General features: G+C 40.3%; 1 protein-coding gene across 2 annotated transcripts in view; it reads right to left on the bottom strand.

Moving 5' to 3' along the window:
• CDH8 (cadherin 8) overlaps window positions 1-18,273 on the bottom strand; it is a 168,889-nt gene that overhangs the window by 49,994 nt on the left and 100,622 nt on the right. For both annotated transcript variants that reach the window (XM_068161604.1, XM_068161605.1), the window contains exons 8-9: window positions 16,129-16,382; window positions 6,753-6,889 (exon numbers count right to left, since the gene is read on the bottom strand). In XM_068161604.1, the coding sequence (XP_068017705.1) occupies window positions 6,753-6,889; window positions 16,129-16,382 (391 nt within the window). The remainder of the gene's footprint in view (window positions 1-6,752; window positions 6,890-16,128; window positions 16,383-18,273) is intronic.

Below are 18,273 nucleotides of genomic sequence, written 5' to 3'. Positions count from 1 at the left end.
ACAGATCGCCATTGGACTCTCTCCAGCACATCCCTGTCTCTCTTGAACTGAGGAGCCCGAAACTGGACACAGTATTCTAGGTGTAGTCTCAGCAGGGCACAGCGGAGGGGGAGGAGAACCTCTCTAGTCCTGCTGGACGTGCTTTTCTTGATGCACCCTAGGATGCCATTGGCCCTATTGGCCACAAGGGCACATTGCTGTCCCATGGAGACCTTGCTGTCCATATCTTTCTCCATGGAGCTGCTTTCCAGCAAGATGATCCCTAGGCTGTACTGGTGCCTGGGTTATTCCACGGATAAAATATTTCTGGATATGCTGGATTTGAATCAGCTTCTAGGAGTTTAGCAGCAACCCATTCTTACTTGCATAGATCCAGCAATAAGCAAAAAAATCTCCCTGTAGCTTTAAAAAGTCCTCTCTGTGTTTCAGACAGAAGATGCTGTCATCCTTTGCTATCCAGCAACTTTACTAGAAGCTCAAAGCATGCTGTTCTCAGCAATATTTATTCCAGAAAGAAATGTGCTTAGAGAAGATTGTCTGAAATGATATTCAGCTACAAGCCTCTACTCTGATCTACTCTCATGCTTCAGCCTTGCAGAAAAAACAGTGGAGATTTTAGATAGCCACATTCTACTTAGAAGCAGAGGAGTTCTGTTTATCAAACTAAATGAAAGCTACAGAGTAATTCCTTCAGAAATTCCAGCTCAACTGTTCAAAGTGCAGATGGCCAACTGTTAGCTGCTCCGTTTAACAATGCACTCATTTTGCTAATGTAAGAAGTACACCATCAGTTTAACCATGCCTCCAGACTTCTTCAAGTAATTAACAAATATATTTCACACAAATTAGTTGAGTATGTTTCCACTAATGACACTTCTGTTTCTTATTTCCCTTCTAAACCAGCACCTCGACATCATCCAGTCCAAACCCCCTGCCAGAGCAGGATCACCTGGGGCAGGACATGCAGGAATGCATCCAGACAGGCCTTAAAAGTCTCCAGAGGAGAGTCCACAACCTCTGTGGGCAGTTTATTCCAGTGCTCTGGCACCATTACAGTAAAAAGTTTCTCCTCACGTTGAGGAGTATCTATTGCCCCTTGTCCGTTCACAGGACACCACTGGAAAGAGACTGGCACCTTCTTCTTGACACCCACATTATAAACATTAGTAAGATCCCCCCTCAGTCTTCTCCAGACTAAACAGCCCCAGGTCTTGCAGCCTTCCCTCATCAGATAGATGTTCCAGTCCCTTCAGCACCCTCATAGCCACTATTGGACACTTTCTAGTATATCCCTGTCCTTCTTGAACTGGGGAGCCCAGAACTGGACACAGTATTCTAGATGTGGTCTCACCAGGGCTGACTAGAGGGGAAGGAGAATCTCATGAATTGTAATGCTTGCTTCTGAACTTCTGAGATGGTTTTATGTAGAGATTGTTCCCTAAGTAAACTCCATTCCCCTTCATGTGTCCTCATAATATGGCCAATTGCATGTTGTTATCTGAGTGGGTCACCTGTCCTGCTACTCTTGAGCTGTGAAAAATACTGCTAAGTAAGTTTGTGATGTGCCTGAATGCTCTTTGATAACTGAGAACAGCAAACTAGCTTTATGTGACCTACCAGACCTCCACTGGTCAACAGCCAGTGATCTGCACCCCATTAGAATCTATGGAGCTCCGTGGACTCGTTATTTATATGCGTATGAATAATAACTACCTTACAAGATTCTGTGTTTCTGTACAAAAAGTGATGGATTATCTAGTTTGAGTTCCACTAAGCCAGAGGGAAAGAAAGGGTCAAACAAAAAAAAAAGGTTAATATTCCTGAGCTCCTCCTGCTTAAACCTCCATAAAGGCTTATTTCCTTCTCTTTCTAGAACTTGCTGAAATTTACTCAGCCCTAAATTAGAGGTAATTATGTAATGCACTAAAGTAACTTCCTAAAATGTTAGAATTATTGCTAATAACGCCTATAGTAATTTTTACCATAAAAGGCTAAATAAAATTAAATAAATGAAAGCACAAGCAAAGGTATTCATGGCATTAAAAAGCGGAGTATAGCTGAAGGCTTATTCTGAAGAGTAATTACGTCTCTCTTCCTTTTTAATTAGTGCCCTAGTATTTTTTAAAGGAATATACAATATAGATAACTTTAGTGGAGCATGTGCCGGGTGATGATTCAATTATTGTATTTATATTCTTGGTAAACCATAAAGAGCCTTTCTGGCTCTATGCCCTTTCGCATTAGGTGATAAAATTGCCTCATACTTCTTCATTTCCAAAGAATGCAGTCGGTATGGGTAATTACCTTTGTCAGGCAGAGCACACAGCTTTGTCCTTGAGACTCCTGTGCTCTATGTCTTGAAAATATTTATTGTGGTCCAATCATCATTTACATTTCAGGATCTTGACTTTACTTTCATCTCTTTCTTGAGCTAATAAGCCACGAGAATTTCTACTGATTGTGGCAGCTCTGGTACTTTGCCAAGTACCTGGGGTGGGGGGTGTAGCTGGCCGCTGGTACACTTATTGTTTGGCAAGTGATGCTCAACACCAAGAATAATTTGATAAAGCAGTCAATCATAAAGAAAATAATAGTTCCATGACTGCAGTGCCTGGAGAACAAGGAAAATGGAAATTCCATTAAAACCCTTCATTCAGAGATTTAAAACTTGGCTAAAAGCATTGCTGTGGGCTAAGAGAAATACCCTGTCCCAGGCAGTCCTGCACTGGCTTTGGAGCTCTGACTTGTTGCATGTCTGTGCATGTGATGCAAGGAGTGTGAGAAGAGGGAGGTTTAGAAGAGCCTTCTTGTGACCCAACACTGCAAATAGATGCACACTTCATCACTATTTCCCAGTACATTTGAAAAGGCTTGAGTCTATACCAATTATAGAGGGACCTGCCTGTGCTTGAATATGCTCACAGTGGTGCTCACAAACCATAACTGAGATCTGACCTGAACGTGGTCTGAGGCATCCAGTGCTGCACATGGTTGTAAGAAGGCTAGGAAGAAAATATAAATCTTGAGTAGCACACTCAGTGTTCTCTCAGGTGAAGGAAAGCTTGGGCACTTAAATGGATCATCATTTAGTTGTCTTTAGAGTTTGAGTCATGGTTGGTCATAGTTGTTGGTGTGTTTTTCACACTTTTCACTTCAGCAATGTCTGAAGTATAGGGCTTTGCCTTAGTATTCATGAGACAGCCAGTCAGGATACTGGGAAATACCTGCAGGGTGGCTGTTAGAGCCATTAGAAGAAAACAGAAATCCATGGAGCTGAAGGCACAAAGAAGGTGGAGTTTAATTATTATATGCCTTATACATGTCTGACAATGAGATAAGGGGAACGATCAGTCATTCTGAACTCCATTCAGAATCTGGGCAAACTGCAGCAAAAAAATGTTCTAATAAATAAATCATAGTTATTGGATTTTCTTTTAGTGGGTGAGTAGCATTGACAACACATAACTTGGTAAATACTGCAAAACCTGTAGGAGAAACTGAGGGAGTACTGAGGAGGTTAGTGCAGCCTGAACTCTGCTCTGCTTCATTGCCCAGCTAAATTGCTAACCAGTTAGTGCAAGCAACACGAGCATGCCAATGAGAACAGCAGTTATAGCCACAACTGTAACTTGGACAAACCAAAAAAGTATTTGTGTGTTCAGAGAAAAGAGATCACCTATGACTGGTAGGATCCTGACTTCACTAGATTTTACTGAATGGCAGAAAATTCCATTTCTAGAGTACTGAAGATCTAAAGATGTGATGAGCCTTTGTACATACCAAAAAAAACCCCAACCTTAAAAAAAAAATGCAACAAAAGGAATGTCTGTGAATTAATCATTCATTCTTACTGCACTGCAATCCAGGCTCTCTGAGAACACTTGCATAAGCCCCCAGATTCCTTCCCTGTTTAGGGCATAGCTCCAGAGAGCTCATAATCAGCCTCAACTTAGAAAGCAAGGCTATACCCATGCTCCAATCTCTCAAGCAGCTAGCTACAACACACCTCCACATCTTGGCATAACATTTTGAGCTATGTCTCAACCACACAACAAAAACAATGAGAAATTTCATTAGTCCAGTATTTGAAGTCCAGAGTCAGGGAGAGAAAGCAAAGTTCATCTTTTACATCCACAGACCAAAAGGCACATTCTCAGGGTCAGTGAGCTGAGAGGGGACTTGATCGATGTCTACAAATACCTGAAGGGTGGATGTCAGGAGGATGGAGTCAGTCTCTTTTCAGTGAAATGCAGTGATAGGGTGAGGGGCAATGGATATAAACGCAACCACAGGAAATTCCATCTCAACATGAGAAAAAAGACATTTTACTGTGAGGGTGATGGAGCCCTGGAACAGGCTGCCCAGAAAGGTTGTGGAGTCTCCTTCTCCAGAGATCTTCAAAACACATCTGGACAGCTTCCTGTGTGACCTGCCCTAAGTGGTCCTGCTATGGAGAGGGCTTGGACTCGATCTCTGGGGGTCCCGTCCAACTCCTAGCATTCTATGATTCTGTGACCATTGCCCCAGAGGAATAGAGGTGAACCTTGAACTGAGCCTGGAAAGCAGCTGGCCTAGGAAGAGAAAATGCTCCTGTACCAACAACACTCCGAGCAAACCGCTGCCATCACTGTCAGTGACAGCATCCTAATGACACACTTCGTATTTTCATTTGCTGTTGCTTCCAACAGGTTTCTGTGTTTTAGAACAGAGATTTTGCTTATTACTGTCTGGAGAAAAGAAAATAAATGAACATGTCCATTTTATCCTGCTTGACAAATTTAGTTTCTACATGAGGAGTTTAAAAATAATTTCTCTTAAATAAGCAAAGATAGTAGTCTATGAAATTAAGCTCTTGTTTTATGTAAATGCCATATAATTATATTAGCAATATGAAAATAAGCCATCAGCAGGAAAGCAAATGCTTAGAACAAGATTCTCATTATTATTTTCATAGGCAGTCTGATAAGAGGCAATTTTACACCAGTGATGGATGCTGAGGCTCCCGTGAAGCCTAATGACAAGGCTGATTTTGTACAAAATTCTTGAGCTTAATTATGTTTTAAAAATCTGAAGATGCAACAGTCAGACTCGATTCTGATGTTGCTTAGTGCGGTGTACCTCTGTTGGCTCTGCTCTGACTCAGATGTATGAGGGAGATAACAAAATTAATTGGAATTTTTTTCTTAGAGTTTTGTTCTTTTTTTTCTGACTTCTTTGAGGAAGCAAAATGTACAACTGCTTCACTTTACATCTCATGATTCCAGGCTCTGAAAACTTGGATCATACACTAATAATTCTGCTTTTCATGCCACTGGTAAATCTCATGATCTGGCAAACTGGATGGGTATTTTATCTACTTTTCCTTTAAGAACATGAAAATTATTCATTGATATTAGCCTGGGCAAAATATGTTCTATGAAACCAGAGCCTGCATTCGTTGCTTATGTAGTTTGATGCCCTGTGTCAACTTGGCTTTCCTGCAAGCAGGAAGTATTCTTGCTGATTTATCAAAGTAGTGTTTGCCTGGAAGATTTAACAGTAATTAACGGGGCACTGTTGGCCCTACTGGCAATGAAATACACAATTTTTTAAGGTGAGTCACAGGAACACAATTTACAGGGACTGCAAGCTGAGAGCTTAGTTTATACTCAGAGGTATCTTTCTCATCGACATTTCTGCCATTTCAGTTGCCTGCCACAGATTTGTAACGTGTTTGGTTTAGAAAACAGGTGCCATGGAAAACTACTGGACAACAAAAATGGGCCAAATAAGCATATTTTCTCCAAGTATTCCTTATGTGCATAGAATCATAGAATGGTAGGGGTTGGAAGGGACCTCCAGAGATCACTGAATCCAATCCCCTTGCTACTGCGTGGGTTTGGTGTTATGAAACTGAACATCACAAGTTCTGCATCACAGAATCATAGAATTGTAGAATTGTTTGGGTTGGAGAAGACCTGCAACATCATTCAGCTCAGTTATCAACTGAAGACCACCATGGCCATTAAACCATATCCCCAAGTGCAATGTCTACATGTTTCTTGACCACCTCAAAGGAGGTTGACTCCACCACCTCCCTGAGCAGGCTCTTCTCCTTCAGGACAGAAATTGTGCCTAATATCCAACCTAAACCTCCCCTGGCACAATTTCAGGCCATTTCCTCTCATATTCTCACCTGATACTATGGAGAAGAGACCAACCTCCACCTCACTGTAACCTCTTTTCATGCAACACTACCCATGTTCTTAACCATTTATAGTACTGAAACATAACATCACTCAGCATTAAGGAAATCTGAATTGGCTCTACAATTTACTTCTAAAATAGCAAAGATTTTGTTTTGCCTTTTAATGTAACTGACTGAATATACAGCTTTGATTAGGGTTGTTTTTAAAACACATTTTTCACCATTTACCCTTTACATCCTCTACTAATGTATTCATTTATTTATTAACCTATCCTTTATCATCTATCATTTATCATCTGTCATCAATCTATCACCAATCTATTAATTGTCTATCTTCTATATTCTATCCCCTCTCTCTCTCTCTCTCTCAAAAATCTACACTACTGTATTCACCAAAAAAAATGCAGTCTGAAAACCAAAAGAAATGGAACTTCAGTAGAAAACAGGTTTGCTCTCAAAAGTTCTGTCGTTTAAAACTCCAGTGTGGTTTAGTTTTTCCTTAATGACATCCAGTTTCCACTTAAGGAATCAAGAGCACAAAAAGCCAGTAGGCATAAATACTTACTGGTTTCAGTAGCTACAATGGTTATGTTGTGCCACATATTTGTTTCTCTGTCCAGTGGTGTTGCCAAAGTTATTTTCCCATCTTCTGCATTAATGTTGAACTGCCGCTCAAGGTCCGTGTGCCGATCAATGGAGAACCTACAAAAGAGACATCCCTGTAATCTACTTAATGAAGCTGCTGTAATCCATACAATCACAAGACAATTTAGGGACCCCTCTGAGAGATACACTTCTATAGCCAAATGGATTGAGAAGCTCAACAGGATAATAATCTGTAACACAAAATGACAACCTGAGACCACAAAAAGTTAGTAATGATTGCCCAAGGAGCAATTAGCTGTGTACCCAGTGTGAAGGTCATAAAATGCCCCCAGGTTCACTGGGTAGCATCTTTGAAAAACGGTGCTGATCAAGAGTTAATTGCACAATCCATCACATTTACTAGACAGTTTCTATGGTATTGCTCAGTGACTGATGAGAATTCCAACAGGACTGTGCTAAGCACACAGAAAATGGTGGGCTTCACGGTTATTTTACAAAGCAGGGAATAATATTATTGCACTGATACATTTCAGATTAATGAAGCATGAACTATTCACCAGACTTTTTTTTTTTGTGGTTATGGTTCATAGAATCATAGAAATGTCCTGCTTGGAAAAGACCTCCAAGACCATTGAGTCTAAATGTCAACCCAACACCACCACTGGCCATTACACCATGTCCCAAAGTGTCTGCTTGCCGGACACACCTTGAGCAGATCCACGGGCAGCACGTGGTGAGTGAGTCACCACCTTCCTGAAGAACACGTTGGACAGTGAAGGACTGAGTGTTTCACGGACTGACAGCTCTGATTTTTAACAAAACAAGTTTCATCTGACAGGCAGTCAGTGTGCAAATGTGAATATCCAGGTAAATTATGCAGCCTAAAGAGAGCCAGCCTGCCAACAAGAGAGAGCTGCAGTGGATTGCTCCAGTGGTGCATTAAGCAGGACGATGATCTAACGCTCAGAACAGGATGTCCAGGGAAGCTTTTGTGTTTCCCCATTTTCAGTTATTTTATTTATGCATTATTTGGAAAATGAAACTAAATTACAAAATTAAGCCTTCTATCTTTCTTTTTCTTTTTTTTTTTTTTTTTTACAGGAAAGCTATGAAATGAGAAGGTTTTTCTCTAAGCTATTGACATGGTTCAACCAAAATTGACTCCAAGAGGTTTTACAGAATCTTAGTTGTGGGTTGATATAAAAACCTTTTAAGCCTTTGTGTCTATTACGGAACCTAGCAGCATGCACTGACAATTCTTGTATCTGTTCTGCATTCTGTCTAGGCATAGCAGGGTGAGTGAGGATACAGCATCAGATTGCACTACACAGTGGTCAGAGAAGTGACTCAGCCTGTCAGTTTCTCACTACATTCCTGTTTCTTACCAATATGCCGTTAAATTCACTGCTAAAAGAACAAGAACATTTCTTTGCTACAGTGACAATGGCACAGGTATCTGAACATCAGCCATTCCATTCTGGTTTATGGTTCATCACAAGCAATTTCCAAAAAAAAAAAGAAGTTCTGATTCAGAAGTTCCTTTATATGCTACAACAAACATGGTCTGATGAACTCAAACTCGTTCCAGAATAACACAATCGATTGTGATAGACATTGCTTTAGGATCTGATTTCAAAGCTTAGGATGATGGCATTCATCTTTATCATTTTTTTTCTTTCTTATTTCGGTGTCAGATACATTTTACTTTCAAAAAATTCAGTTCCAAACTATGAAACCTTGCCAAAAATCTTCAAGGTTTAAATGTTTAAAGACTGTATGACTGCAAATCAAGACCAGCATGATCACAGAATCGAAGATGAGTCCAACCATCAACCTAACACCACCATGTCCACTTTCCTTGAATACCTTGAGGGACAGTAACTCCACCACCTCCCTGGGCTGCCTGTTCCAATGCTAGAACCAGAATTCAGCCAGAACCAGAATTAACCAGGTTGGAAAAGACCTTTCAGATCATCCAATCCAACCTCTCACCCACACCATCTAATCAACTCAACCATGGCACCAAGTGCCTCAGCCAGGCTCTTCCTAAACACCTCCAGGGATGGTGACGCCACCTCCTCCCTGGGCAGCACATTCCAATGGCCAATCTCTCTTGCTGGGAAGAATTTCTTCCTCACCCCCAGCCTAAAACTCCTTTGGGCACAGTTTGAGACTGATCCCTCCCATTCCAAACCATTCTATGAATCTATCAACCCTCTAACACTAAAATTGCATGAGCCACCTGCATGCTGCTCGTGCTAGAAACCCAAATGTCTTACCATCTCAGCTGCACTTTCATTTGTGTCCACACACACAGGGACCTCTGCCTGTGTGCACATATACTGGCTTAGAAACACCACCAGGTGCTGGGGGACAGCAGCAAAAGAAAAAGGCAGAGATCACAACACTGCCTGACCACTCTTGCAGTAAAGAAATTTTTCCTGGCATAATTTTAGGCCATTTCCTCTCATTCTATCACCTGATACTAGGGAGAACAGACCGACCCTCACTCTGGGCAGCCTGTTCCAATCCCTGACCACTGGGAAGGTACCTAACTAAAGGGCTTAAAGAGTTAAAAACCCTTAACTAGAAAATGATTAAGACATTTAAGTTTTCTGGTTTAAAATTCTGAGAAGAACTACTTTTACTCCCTCAAAAAATTAGTAGTGGGGTTAATAAGAGTGCCTGAAAAAATATCAAGTAAAATTCCAAATGTATGTGCCTAAAGCTAGGCACAAACATCTATATTTGGGCATTTAAGTAAACTGATTTTCTGCAGAGCTCCACAGACTCAGTTCTCAGTGGTTTAATGGGAACTGTGCTCTCCTCAGCTTTTCTGAAATTCAGGCCACTTGTGTGGAAGAATAAAGCTGTAGGTGCCTAACTTCAGGCAATCATTTTGGATAATGTATCTTAACCTTATTTTGATGTCTCCCTAGGTCCAATTAAAGTATTAGAAGTAAAATTCTGGTGCTAGTGAAGTTAGTCAAAAAAATGTTCTGGACTTTCATAGGTTTAAGATTTCATGCAAGAAAATACAAGGGAGACCTTAGTCAAGATAACTTTTTAAAGATGACATCACTTTAAAGCTAGCTTTAAATTCCTGATGTTTATGTGAAGATGCAGAAAGAACTCTTTTTGAGATCAGCCATTGAGGATTTTTTTACAGTCCACAAACAAAATCAACCATAAAATGCTGAAAAGCCATTTAATGTTCAGCTGATGTGGGCTTGACACAACTTCCATTGAGATCATATCATTTTTTCTCTAAGGATCAGTCCATGTTCAAAACTTTCAGTCTTCCTGCAGTACAATGTTTGAAGTGATAGAACTGGGAGCATAACATCTGTGAGTTTGTTGGATTGCATTTCATCTCATCCCAACAGTATTTATACACAATGTCGACCCAGCACTCCAAATGAAACATTTTTAACATATTACATGGCTTTGCAAGGCTACAGAGAGGTCTTCTCCTGATTTTAATGTGATAAATATTTGGTACAAAGAGGGGAAAAAAACCACCTCCAAACAAACATCCTGCAGTGTTATAAACCTGGAAAAAAAAAACTAATAGTACACTTGCAGTTTCCCTTTGATGATAATGGTATTGTAACTCTTTTTAATATGAAAGCATTGTCAGATCCATAAGCTATACATAAAACATACATTTCTCTAATAATGAGAGAAGAATATCTTGGGAAATAATATCTTTTGAAATTGCCATAAACCCAGCACAGGTTATTGAGGAGTTTGGGTTAGTTTATGGCTTTTCTCTGGCAATTATAGGAACAACCCCACAGTGGTTCAACAGAGGACTTAAAACCATTCTCAGCCCTGCTCCTAGAGTTTTGCTCGTGCTGTTATGACTTAATTTGATCTAATTTTTTATTTGAACCAATGTAAATAAGAGCAGAAATCATTTTTTTTCTCTCCTGCACCTGTTAAGATTTCAATCACAGTACTGATACCTCATCAGTGGTATAGCACCAGTGTTTATTAGTGCTAGGCAGATTGGACATGCTACTTAGTGACAGATAAACAGCCGAACCATTAGGGAGGCAGAAAATATCCTATCTAGGATTTGAAGGCCTGCTGTGAATTAAGAAAATGATCAACTGCTGCCAAAGATGAAATCTCTGTTGATATGAATGGGGAAAAGCTGCCACAGTGAAGCTTATCTCTCCACAGAGAAAGGCATTGAAGGGCAGTGATTTATAGGAGGGCCGATGCAGTGTAGGAAGAAAGATTATTGCTCATGCTTCTTTCCGTGCACTTGGATCATGCTTTATCCAAGATAATTTACTGCAGATAAATAGACTGTTGGTTATAAAGTAACAACAGAAACATGAAATAAGTACTACTGGAATCAATAGATTTGTATGCTAATAGATAATGATCTTTCAAGCCTAATTATACCTTAAGCAAGAACATGCCACCCTTACTAAATAAACTGCAGTAAAACTTCACAGCTGGCTTGGCTGAACTCACTGGGTGGATGCGGTAAAATGTGAGCCACTGATGCATGCTTCTGAAGTGACTCAGGTAGAATAAGCCAAGCTCTCCTCATCATATTTACAATTATTAGCCTAACAGGTAAACTTTCTTCAGCACCAGTGAGGCAGGCCCTAAAGCACCAGACACTGCAGAGCAGAAAATAATAATAAAAGAGCAATGTTGTTGCTCATTTTAAAAGTATTGGGCTATGAAATATGTGATACAGTTAGACTGGCCTAACTGATAGGAGGACAAAGCTCATATTCATTGGAGAAGCAGATAATGAAAGCAATTCAGCTGAATATCACATCACCATTTAGCCATAAGAAGATGCCTTTGCAATTGCCACTTAGCCACAAGAAGATGCCCAACAATTAGGACTCAAAACAATGAGAAAATTCCCTTCCAACAGGCATGCTTCAGTCCCATCTGTCTGCAGGTGTCCAAATTACTGTGGCTGATGTGGAGATTTCAGATGAGAAGCACTGCCAAAGCTCTGCATTTGACACAAGGGCTAAATAACACACTTCAGGTGTGTCCATAAGGTGGGCACATGCAGAACCAGCTTGGTAGCCCATCTATACATCTGCTTGTAAATCTATGAAAGGCATCACACAGTTTAGACCAAGTGATGGAACGATGAAAAAGTGTTTGACCTCTTCTAAGCAGCTATAAAAGCCATATATAAAACAGGACAACACTTGCTGTATTGGCTAAAAGTGGGGTTAATTAGTAAATATTTTTTGTTAAAGAACTCATCAGGGCTGTTTTCTATAACATTTTTTCGAACTGCTTTAATATTTAGTCTGATAATTGAGTCAAGAGACTCTTTCCATGTTCAGAGAGAGCCCAGTTCTATTTTATTTACTGAACAAGGGTCCTTGTGTGCATAGGACTAACGGGCAGGTAACCTGGTGTTGGCAGCACGCACCAACAGGGGTTCATAATTTTGTGTTGCTGGGGTTTTTATAGCAAATGCTATCAAAAGTTCTGTTTAACCAAAATATCTATGGATTAGATACCATTAGACACCATAACATCATATACTGTTGGTTAGGTATCTACTGAAAAACATCATTTCCTTGAAGTGCACTTGGTTGTGGTCTTCTAAAATTCAGTTTTAAAGGGGGGGAAACAATAAACCCATAAAAAATGGCCAGGCAGGATTAAACCAGTCCATCTTTAACTTTATTATCTTTGAAAGAGTGTCATAAAGCATACCAATAAAATTTACATCCTTTATGTGGTACAGTAACAGAATAAGCACTTGACATGCACAATCAAAATGAAATATTCTACCCCAACAAAACAAAATGCTTCCACATGCTATTGCTAGCCTCTCTCATGTTCCAATTGTGTTCCAAACCAGAAGGACAGAACTGCATTTCTGCTCCCAGCTGGTCTTTGATGAGTGGTTTTGCTCCTATGACAGGAGAGTGACTAGTCTGAAATCTCTTTTATGTATATTAAAATATTTTTCATGCAAACCTAAAGAAGAAAAGAAGAAAAAAGGAACAAAAAAGAGGGAATTTGCACTTCCCAGAGCTGCTATCCCAAATAAACTGAGCAAACAAGAAAAGAAAAACCAGTCGTGTAGAAAACGGAGCCCTGTGCATTCCTGAAGCAGCTATCAAGTCAATACCACAGAAAAATTAAATCTCAGAAACTACTGCATGTATTAGGTTAAAAGAGGATATAAATCACACTAATTAATTACCTTTTCATTTAAATGTAATGAATTTTGGCCAGTTCCCTTTCATGTATATCAATTGTTTCTATAAAACATTCCAAATGCAGTTTGCACATACAGAATAGTTTTGGTTTCTACAGTTTGAAAAGCTCTTGATCTGCAAAATGATGAAAAAAAAAAAGATGGAAATTAAGCAAATATTTTACTCAGTTCAATTATTTGGGCTTGGACAGAATACAGTGGCTCAGATTTTGGCTGGTTGCTGGCCTAAATTATTAGGAGTGTCAGGCAGGACTAGAAAAGAGATCCAGGAAAACAACAAAAGTGGCCAAAGAGCCAAGGTAGAAATGAAGCCGAGCTGAAGCAGGCTTAGATGAGGAACAAAGGGGAGACAATCAAGAGGCACAGAAGCACAGGACTAAGCCAAGAACAAAGCAGAAGAGGACAGAGAGAAGGAACTAAGGTTAAACTGAAAAGGAAATTACTATGGAGCAGGAATAAAGGGCAGAAAGGCAGCTTGCTGCCACCATGGCTGGTTTCAAACCCCTTCCATAGAGTCTTTGCAGCAGCAGTGCAAGCCCTTTGTGCAGATACCTGTGGACAGGAGTAACAAAATTAGGGATGGAGCCACTGCTTAAATGCTGTTAGAGCAAATTCTCTGCATTCAGTATTACTTGGTTGTTGTTGTTTCTGTAACATTTTTCTAGCCTGGGTAACTCTACTTACTGCCTATTTCTATGATCAGATTGCCATCTTTTGTCAACTTCTCTGGTAGAGAAATAAATTTGGTGCCTATTAGCACTGTTGTGTGCTGCTGTAGAAAATGTATTAAGCAATTAACTTGTATAGAAGTCTGTGGTTAGCTAATTTTGAAAGGATGATTTAGAAATAAGAGACTCTTTAACATCTTCACACACAAGTTCTAAGAACTCCAAATCACATTGGAAATCCTGAATTTCTAATTGTGAAAATATTAAAATATGATAATAACCCCATAATGATAACAAACCCATGCAACTTACAGGCTTAGGGCAGGGTGGCTGGAGAGCTGCTCAGCAGAGAAGGATCTGGGAGTGTTGGCTGATGGCCAGCTGAACATGATCCCACCGTGTGCTCAGGTGGCCAAGAAGGCCAATGGCATCCTGGCTTCATCAGGAAGAGTGTGGCCAGCAGGTCTAGGGATATGATTGTTCCCCAATACTTTGCATAGGTGAGGCCACACCTCAAATACTGGGTTCAGTTTTGGGGCCCCCACTACAAAAAGGTGATGGAGTATGTCCAGAGTGAGGCAGCTAAGCTGGTGAAGGGCCTTGAACACAAGTCTTATGGGAAACAGCTGAGGGAACTGAGGTTATTTAGTCTGAAGAAGGGGAGGCTGAGGGGATACTTCATATCCCACTACACCTACCTGGAAAGGAGGCTGAAGTGAGATAGGGTTTGGTCTCACAGGACACCAGAGGAAATGGCCTCAAGTTGTGCCAAGGGATGTTCAGGTTGGATTTTAGGAAAAACTTCTTCACAGAAAGGGTTCTCAAGCATTGGAACAGGCTGCCCTGGGAGGTGGTGGAGTCACCATCCCTAGAGGTTTTTAAAAGCAGCATGGGTGTGGTGCTAAGGAGCATGGTTTAGAGTTAGAAGCTTAGCAGTAGTGGTGGGATTGGGAGCTCTAGGTGAGTGGTTGGAGGTGATGATCTCAAAGGTCACTTCCAATCTCCATTATTCTATTATCTGCAACATGTAGGCCTCCTAAACAAAGGTTTAAAGTGTGGCTCTAGGAAAAACCTAATGTAAATGATGATGGCGATTACAAAATGGTCTTAAGTGATAGATTATAGCAATTAGCATCATCCTCATAATGCTGAGGACTGCTTGTATAGCTTAAATTTCCTGAGGCAGTAATGCACAGTGATGATTATTATTAAATAGACTCTCCAAATATACCTTCACTGTGAATTACATGAGTTGGTGTGTGTTTTTTTTCACATGCTTTTAGCAAGCAGGCAGTGTATCTATAGCAAAAGGTGATTGGGGAATACTTGCATGTATAGCCAGCAGGTCAAGATAGGTGAATCTGCCCCTTTACTCTGCACTTGTGAGACCCCACCTCGAATACTGCATCCAGTTCTGGTGTCCCCAGCATAAGAATCACACAGAGCTGTTGGAGAGAGTCCTGAGGAGGCCCCATAGAGGATCCAAGGGCTGGAGCACCTCTGCTATGAGGGTAGGCTGAGTGAGTTGGAGTTGTTCAAGTCTAGAGACAATATCCTGGGGGCACCTCAGAGCCGCCTTCCAATACCTGAAGGGATCCTACAGGAAAGCTGGAGGGGGATTTTTCATAAGGGTGTCTAGCAATAGGACAAGGGAAAATGGTTTGAAGCTGAGGCAGAGTAGGGTTAGAATGGAATTTAGGGAGAAGTTTTTCAGTATGAGGGTGATGGGACTCTCGCATGTGCTGCCCAGGGAGATTGTGGATGCCTCCTCCCTGGAGGTGTTCAAGGCCAGGATGGATGAGGCTGTGAGCAGCGGAGTCTAGCTAAAAGGCATCCCTGCCATGGAGGCTGGAATAAATGGTCTCTTCCAAGCTAAGCCACTCTATGATTCTATGATACCATACTAACCATTACAAAGGGGGAGGGGAAGATGTTGCTCATCAAAATCTTACAGAAAACACTGACCTGATGAAACCAGAACAAAAGATTCCGTTCAAGTTAGATCAGAAAGGGAAAATATTGCCAGCTGAAGCTGTAAAAGGCACACAGGCATAATCATCCCTGACTTTCTGTCTTCAAACCAAGAATGAGTCTAGAAAAATTTGTTTTGACAGCCTTACAACTACATGGAACAAACTCAGCATTGTTAGTGCAGGCACTAGTGGATTATTTAAAATAACTGCAAAGACTCCACCCCATCTGACCTCAAACACTCTAGTTCTTATTTTCATTGCATTCCTACTGTTTCATAAGACTACTCCTGTGGCAAGAAGCATTTTGGTGATTTTGAAGATGATCTGAACCGATGAATATAACATCACAAAAGAAATCTTACACAAGTGTCCTCCTAGAAATAAAATGGCATGGGAACACAGAGTCATACAGTGCACGGGGGAGCTACAGGTCATATTCTTTCAAAGAGAACTTTAAAGCAGCACTACCTTATAGGACTGGAAGACACATCAGGGTCATGGGCAGTCACCTGACCAATCACAGAGTTAATAGCAGCATTTTCATGCACTTCCAGTAGGTAAGTAGGTGATGAAAAGACTGGTGGCTCATCAGCATCCTCTACTACAATTTTAACCGTTGCTGTATCCTTGAACGGTCCTCCACTGATGAAGCGAGGATCAATATGAATGTTGGCTGCTTCTACCTTGAGAGTATAGGATTTTTTGGTCTCAAAGTCCAGTGGCTGTTAAGAATGACAAAGATAAATGTATTTTACTAATGGCCACAGAGAAAGAACAAGTGAATCTAATACTGATGGATGAAACTTATGTGCATTTAAGCACATTCAGACAGTTTTAATGGAATCACTTCCCACTCCCATGAATTCAACCTGCAAATTACCTAAGCATATATTGGTATCTGTTTATCAGCCAGCATCAGAGACAACAAAACTCTTCATTTTCTTACTTTTCAGAAGAATTTTTACCCAAAATGTTTTCTCCCATGATTTGCAGTTACAATTACATATCAGATAAATATTACACATTTGTTGGTGATGCCATGACTCGCATACTAATCATGCACTTACTCAGTGCTTTGTAAATCAGAGATTAGAAAAGTACATGATGCTAGCTCCTCACAGAAGAAATATTTTATTACCTCCAGAACAGCGTGAGAAATGCAAAGAAGTAGCAATTATTACCTGTTGGACATGAGAGGTGTTATGTGGAAAAATGTAGAGCTAATCATGTAAGAAAGCACTTCAACATTATTGCACTTCAGGTAACTCTGCATTTCTGTTTATGGGGATAAAGGAGGTAGACATCTCACAGGAATTTTCTTAAAACTGTAACAATTTCTATTTCTGGATCTTTTATTTTCTCTTTTCCTCAGCAAGAAGCACAAAACTGATTTCTTTTTTCTCTCCATATACCTGCCATGTCACAATTGTTTTTACTGTTTTACAGTTCCCTATTAAAGCACAGGAGATGAAAACACAGTGCATTTAAGAGAAGGAACCAGCAAATAACCCCCAAATCTGTGGCACTGTTGCACATTAGAATTTTTCATTGTGGGATATTCGAGTTTGTGTCTTGAAGCACACCAGTATATTCACTATATAATTCTATTGTGTCTCACAATGATTCCAATTTCAAAGATGCAAATTGCCAAGCATTGGAAAGATATTAAGATTTGCATGACAATGTCCCAGGGATAAAAAGAAAAGGACATAGAAACTCCGAATCTGCAATGCAAATAAAAGCAAGAGCACAAACAGGAAGTCTGTGAAAGCCTTCAATATGTGTACTTCCAACTTTTGTTGATTTTTCTTTCCCCCAGGTATGAATCAAGCTCTAATGGGATTTACTCTGTCTACTTTTTCTCACAAATTCTAGTAAACACAAGCCAACCTTGCTTCTTCAGCAGCTCTTAAATTAGTAACCTTTTTGTAATTGTGAATGGTGATTTACAAGTCAGCATATTCACAATCTGCCAATCATACCTCCTGGATCATTATTTCAATTGCTTTTCAGATGCTTTACAGAAAGGACAGCACCCCAATACATTCAGTCATGCTTCAGCACAATATCATATGGAAAATTTACTCTACATTGTCTGAGCCCCATGAATTTATGCTGGAGAAAATCTGTTGGTGAACAGTACCCTCCAATACATCATTCCACTGTAGTAGAACCAAGATGATTATTGCTGTCAAAATGAATATATGAAACAACATTCTGTTAGAGACTCCGTTCTGAAATAAAGCCAAGGGAGCCAGGGCAAAAGGCTAATTGCCTTAGTTTACAAAAGAGGCCACAGCATGCAATAAATAACGGTGAGGAAGATCAGGGATGTATATCACAACTTTCCCTTGAGGAAAACAGATCAAAATTGGGATAAATATAGATAATTTCATTATACATCTACAGGGCTGACCTCCTCACTGAGAAATAGAAAATAGAAACTTGTGATAGCCACTCTGCCTGACCTCTTTAATTACAGGTTCAATTAAAGATTAATTACCTGTACACATTGGATTTTTCTTTTCTTTCTCTCCCCCCCCCCCCCCCCCCCCCCCGTCATGTTTTGGGTTTCAGGTTTTTGTTTTGCCTTAAGTAGTTGCTTTATTTTGA

The sequence above is a fragment of the Melanerpes formicivorus genome, unplaced genomic scaffold (genome assembly GCF_026170545.1).
Source record: "Melanerpes formicivorus ecotype bairdi unplaced genomic scaffold, bMelFor1.0.p_v2 SCAF_59, whole genome shotgun sequence".
Lineage (NCBI taxonomy): Eukaryota > Metazoa > Chordata > Aves > Piciformes > Picidae > Melanerpes > Melanerpes formicivorus.
This window is presented reverse-complemented; position numbering and strand designations above follow the sequence as displayed.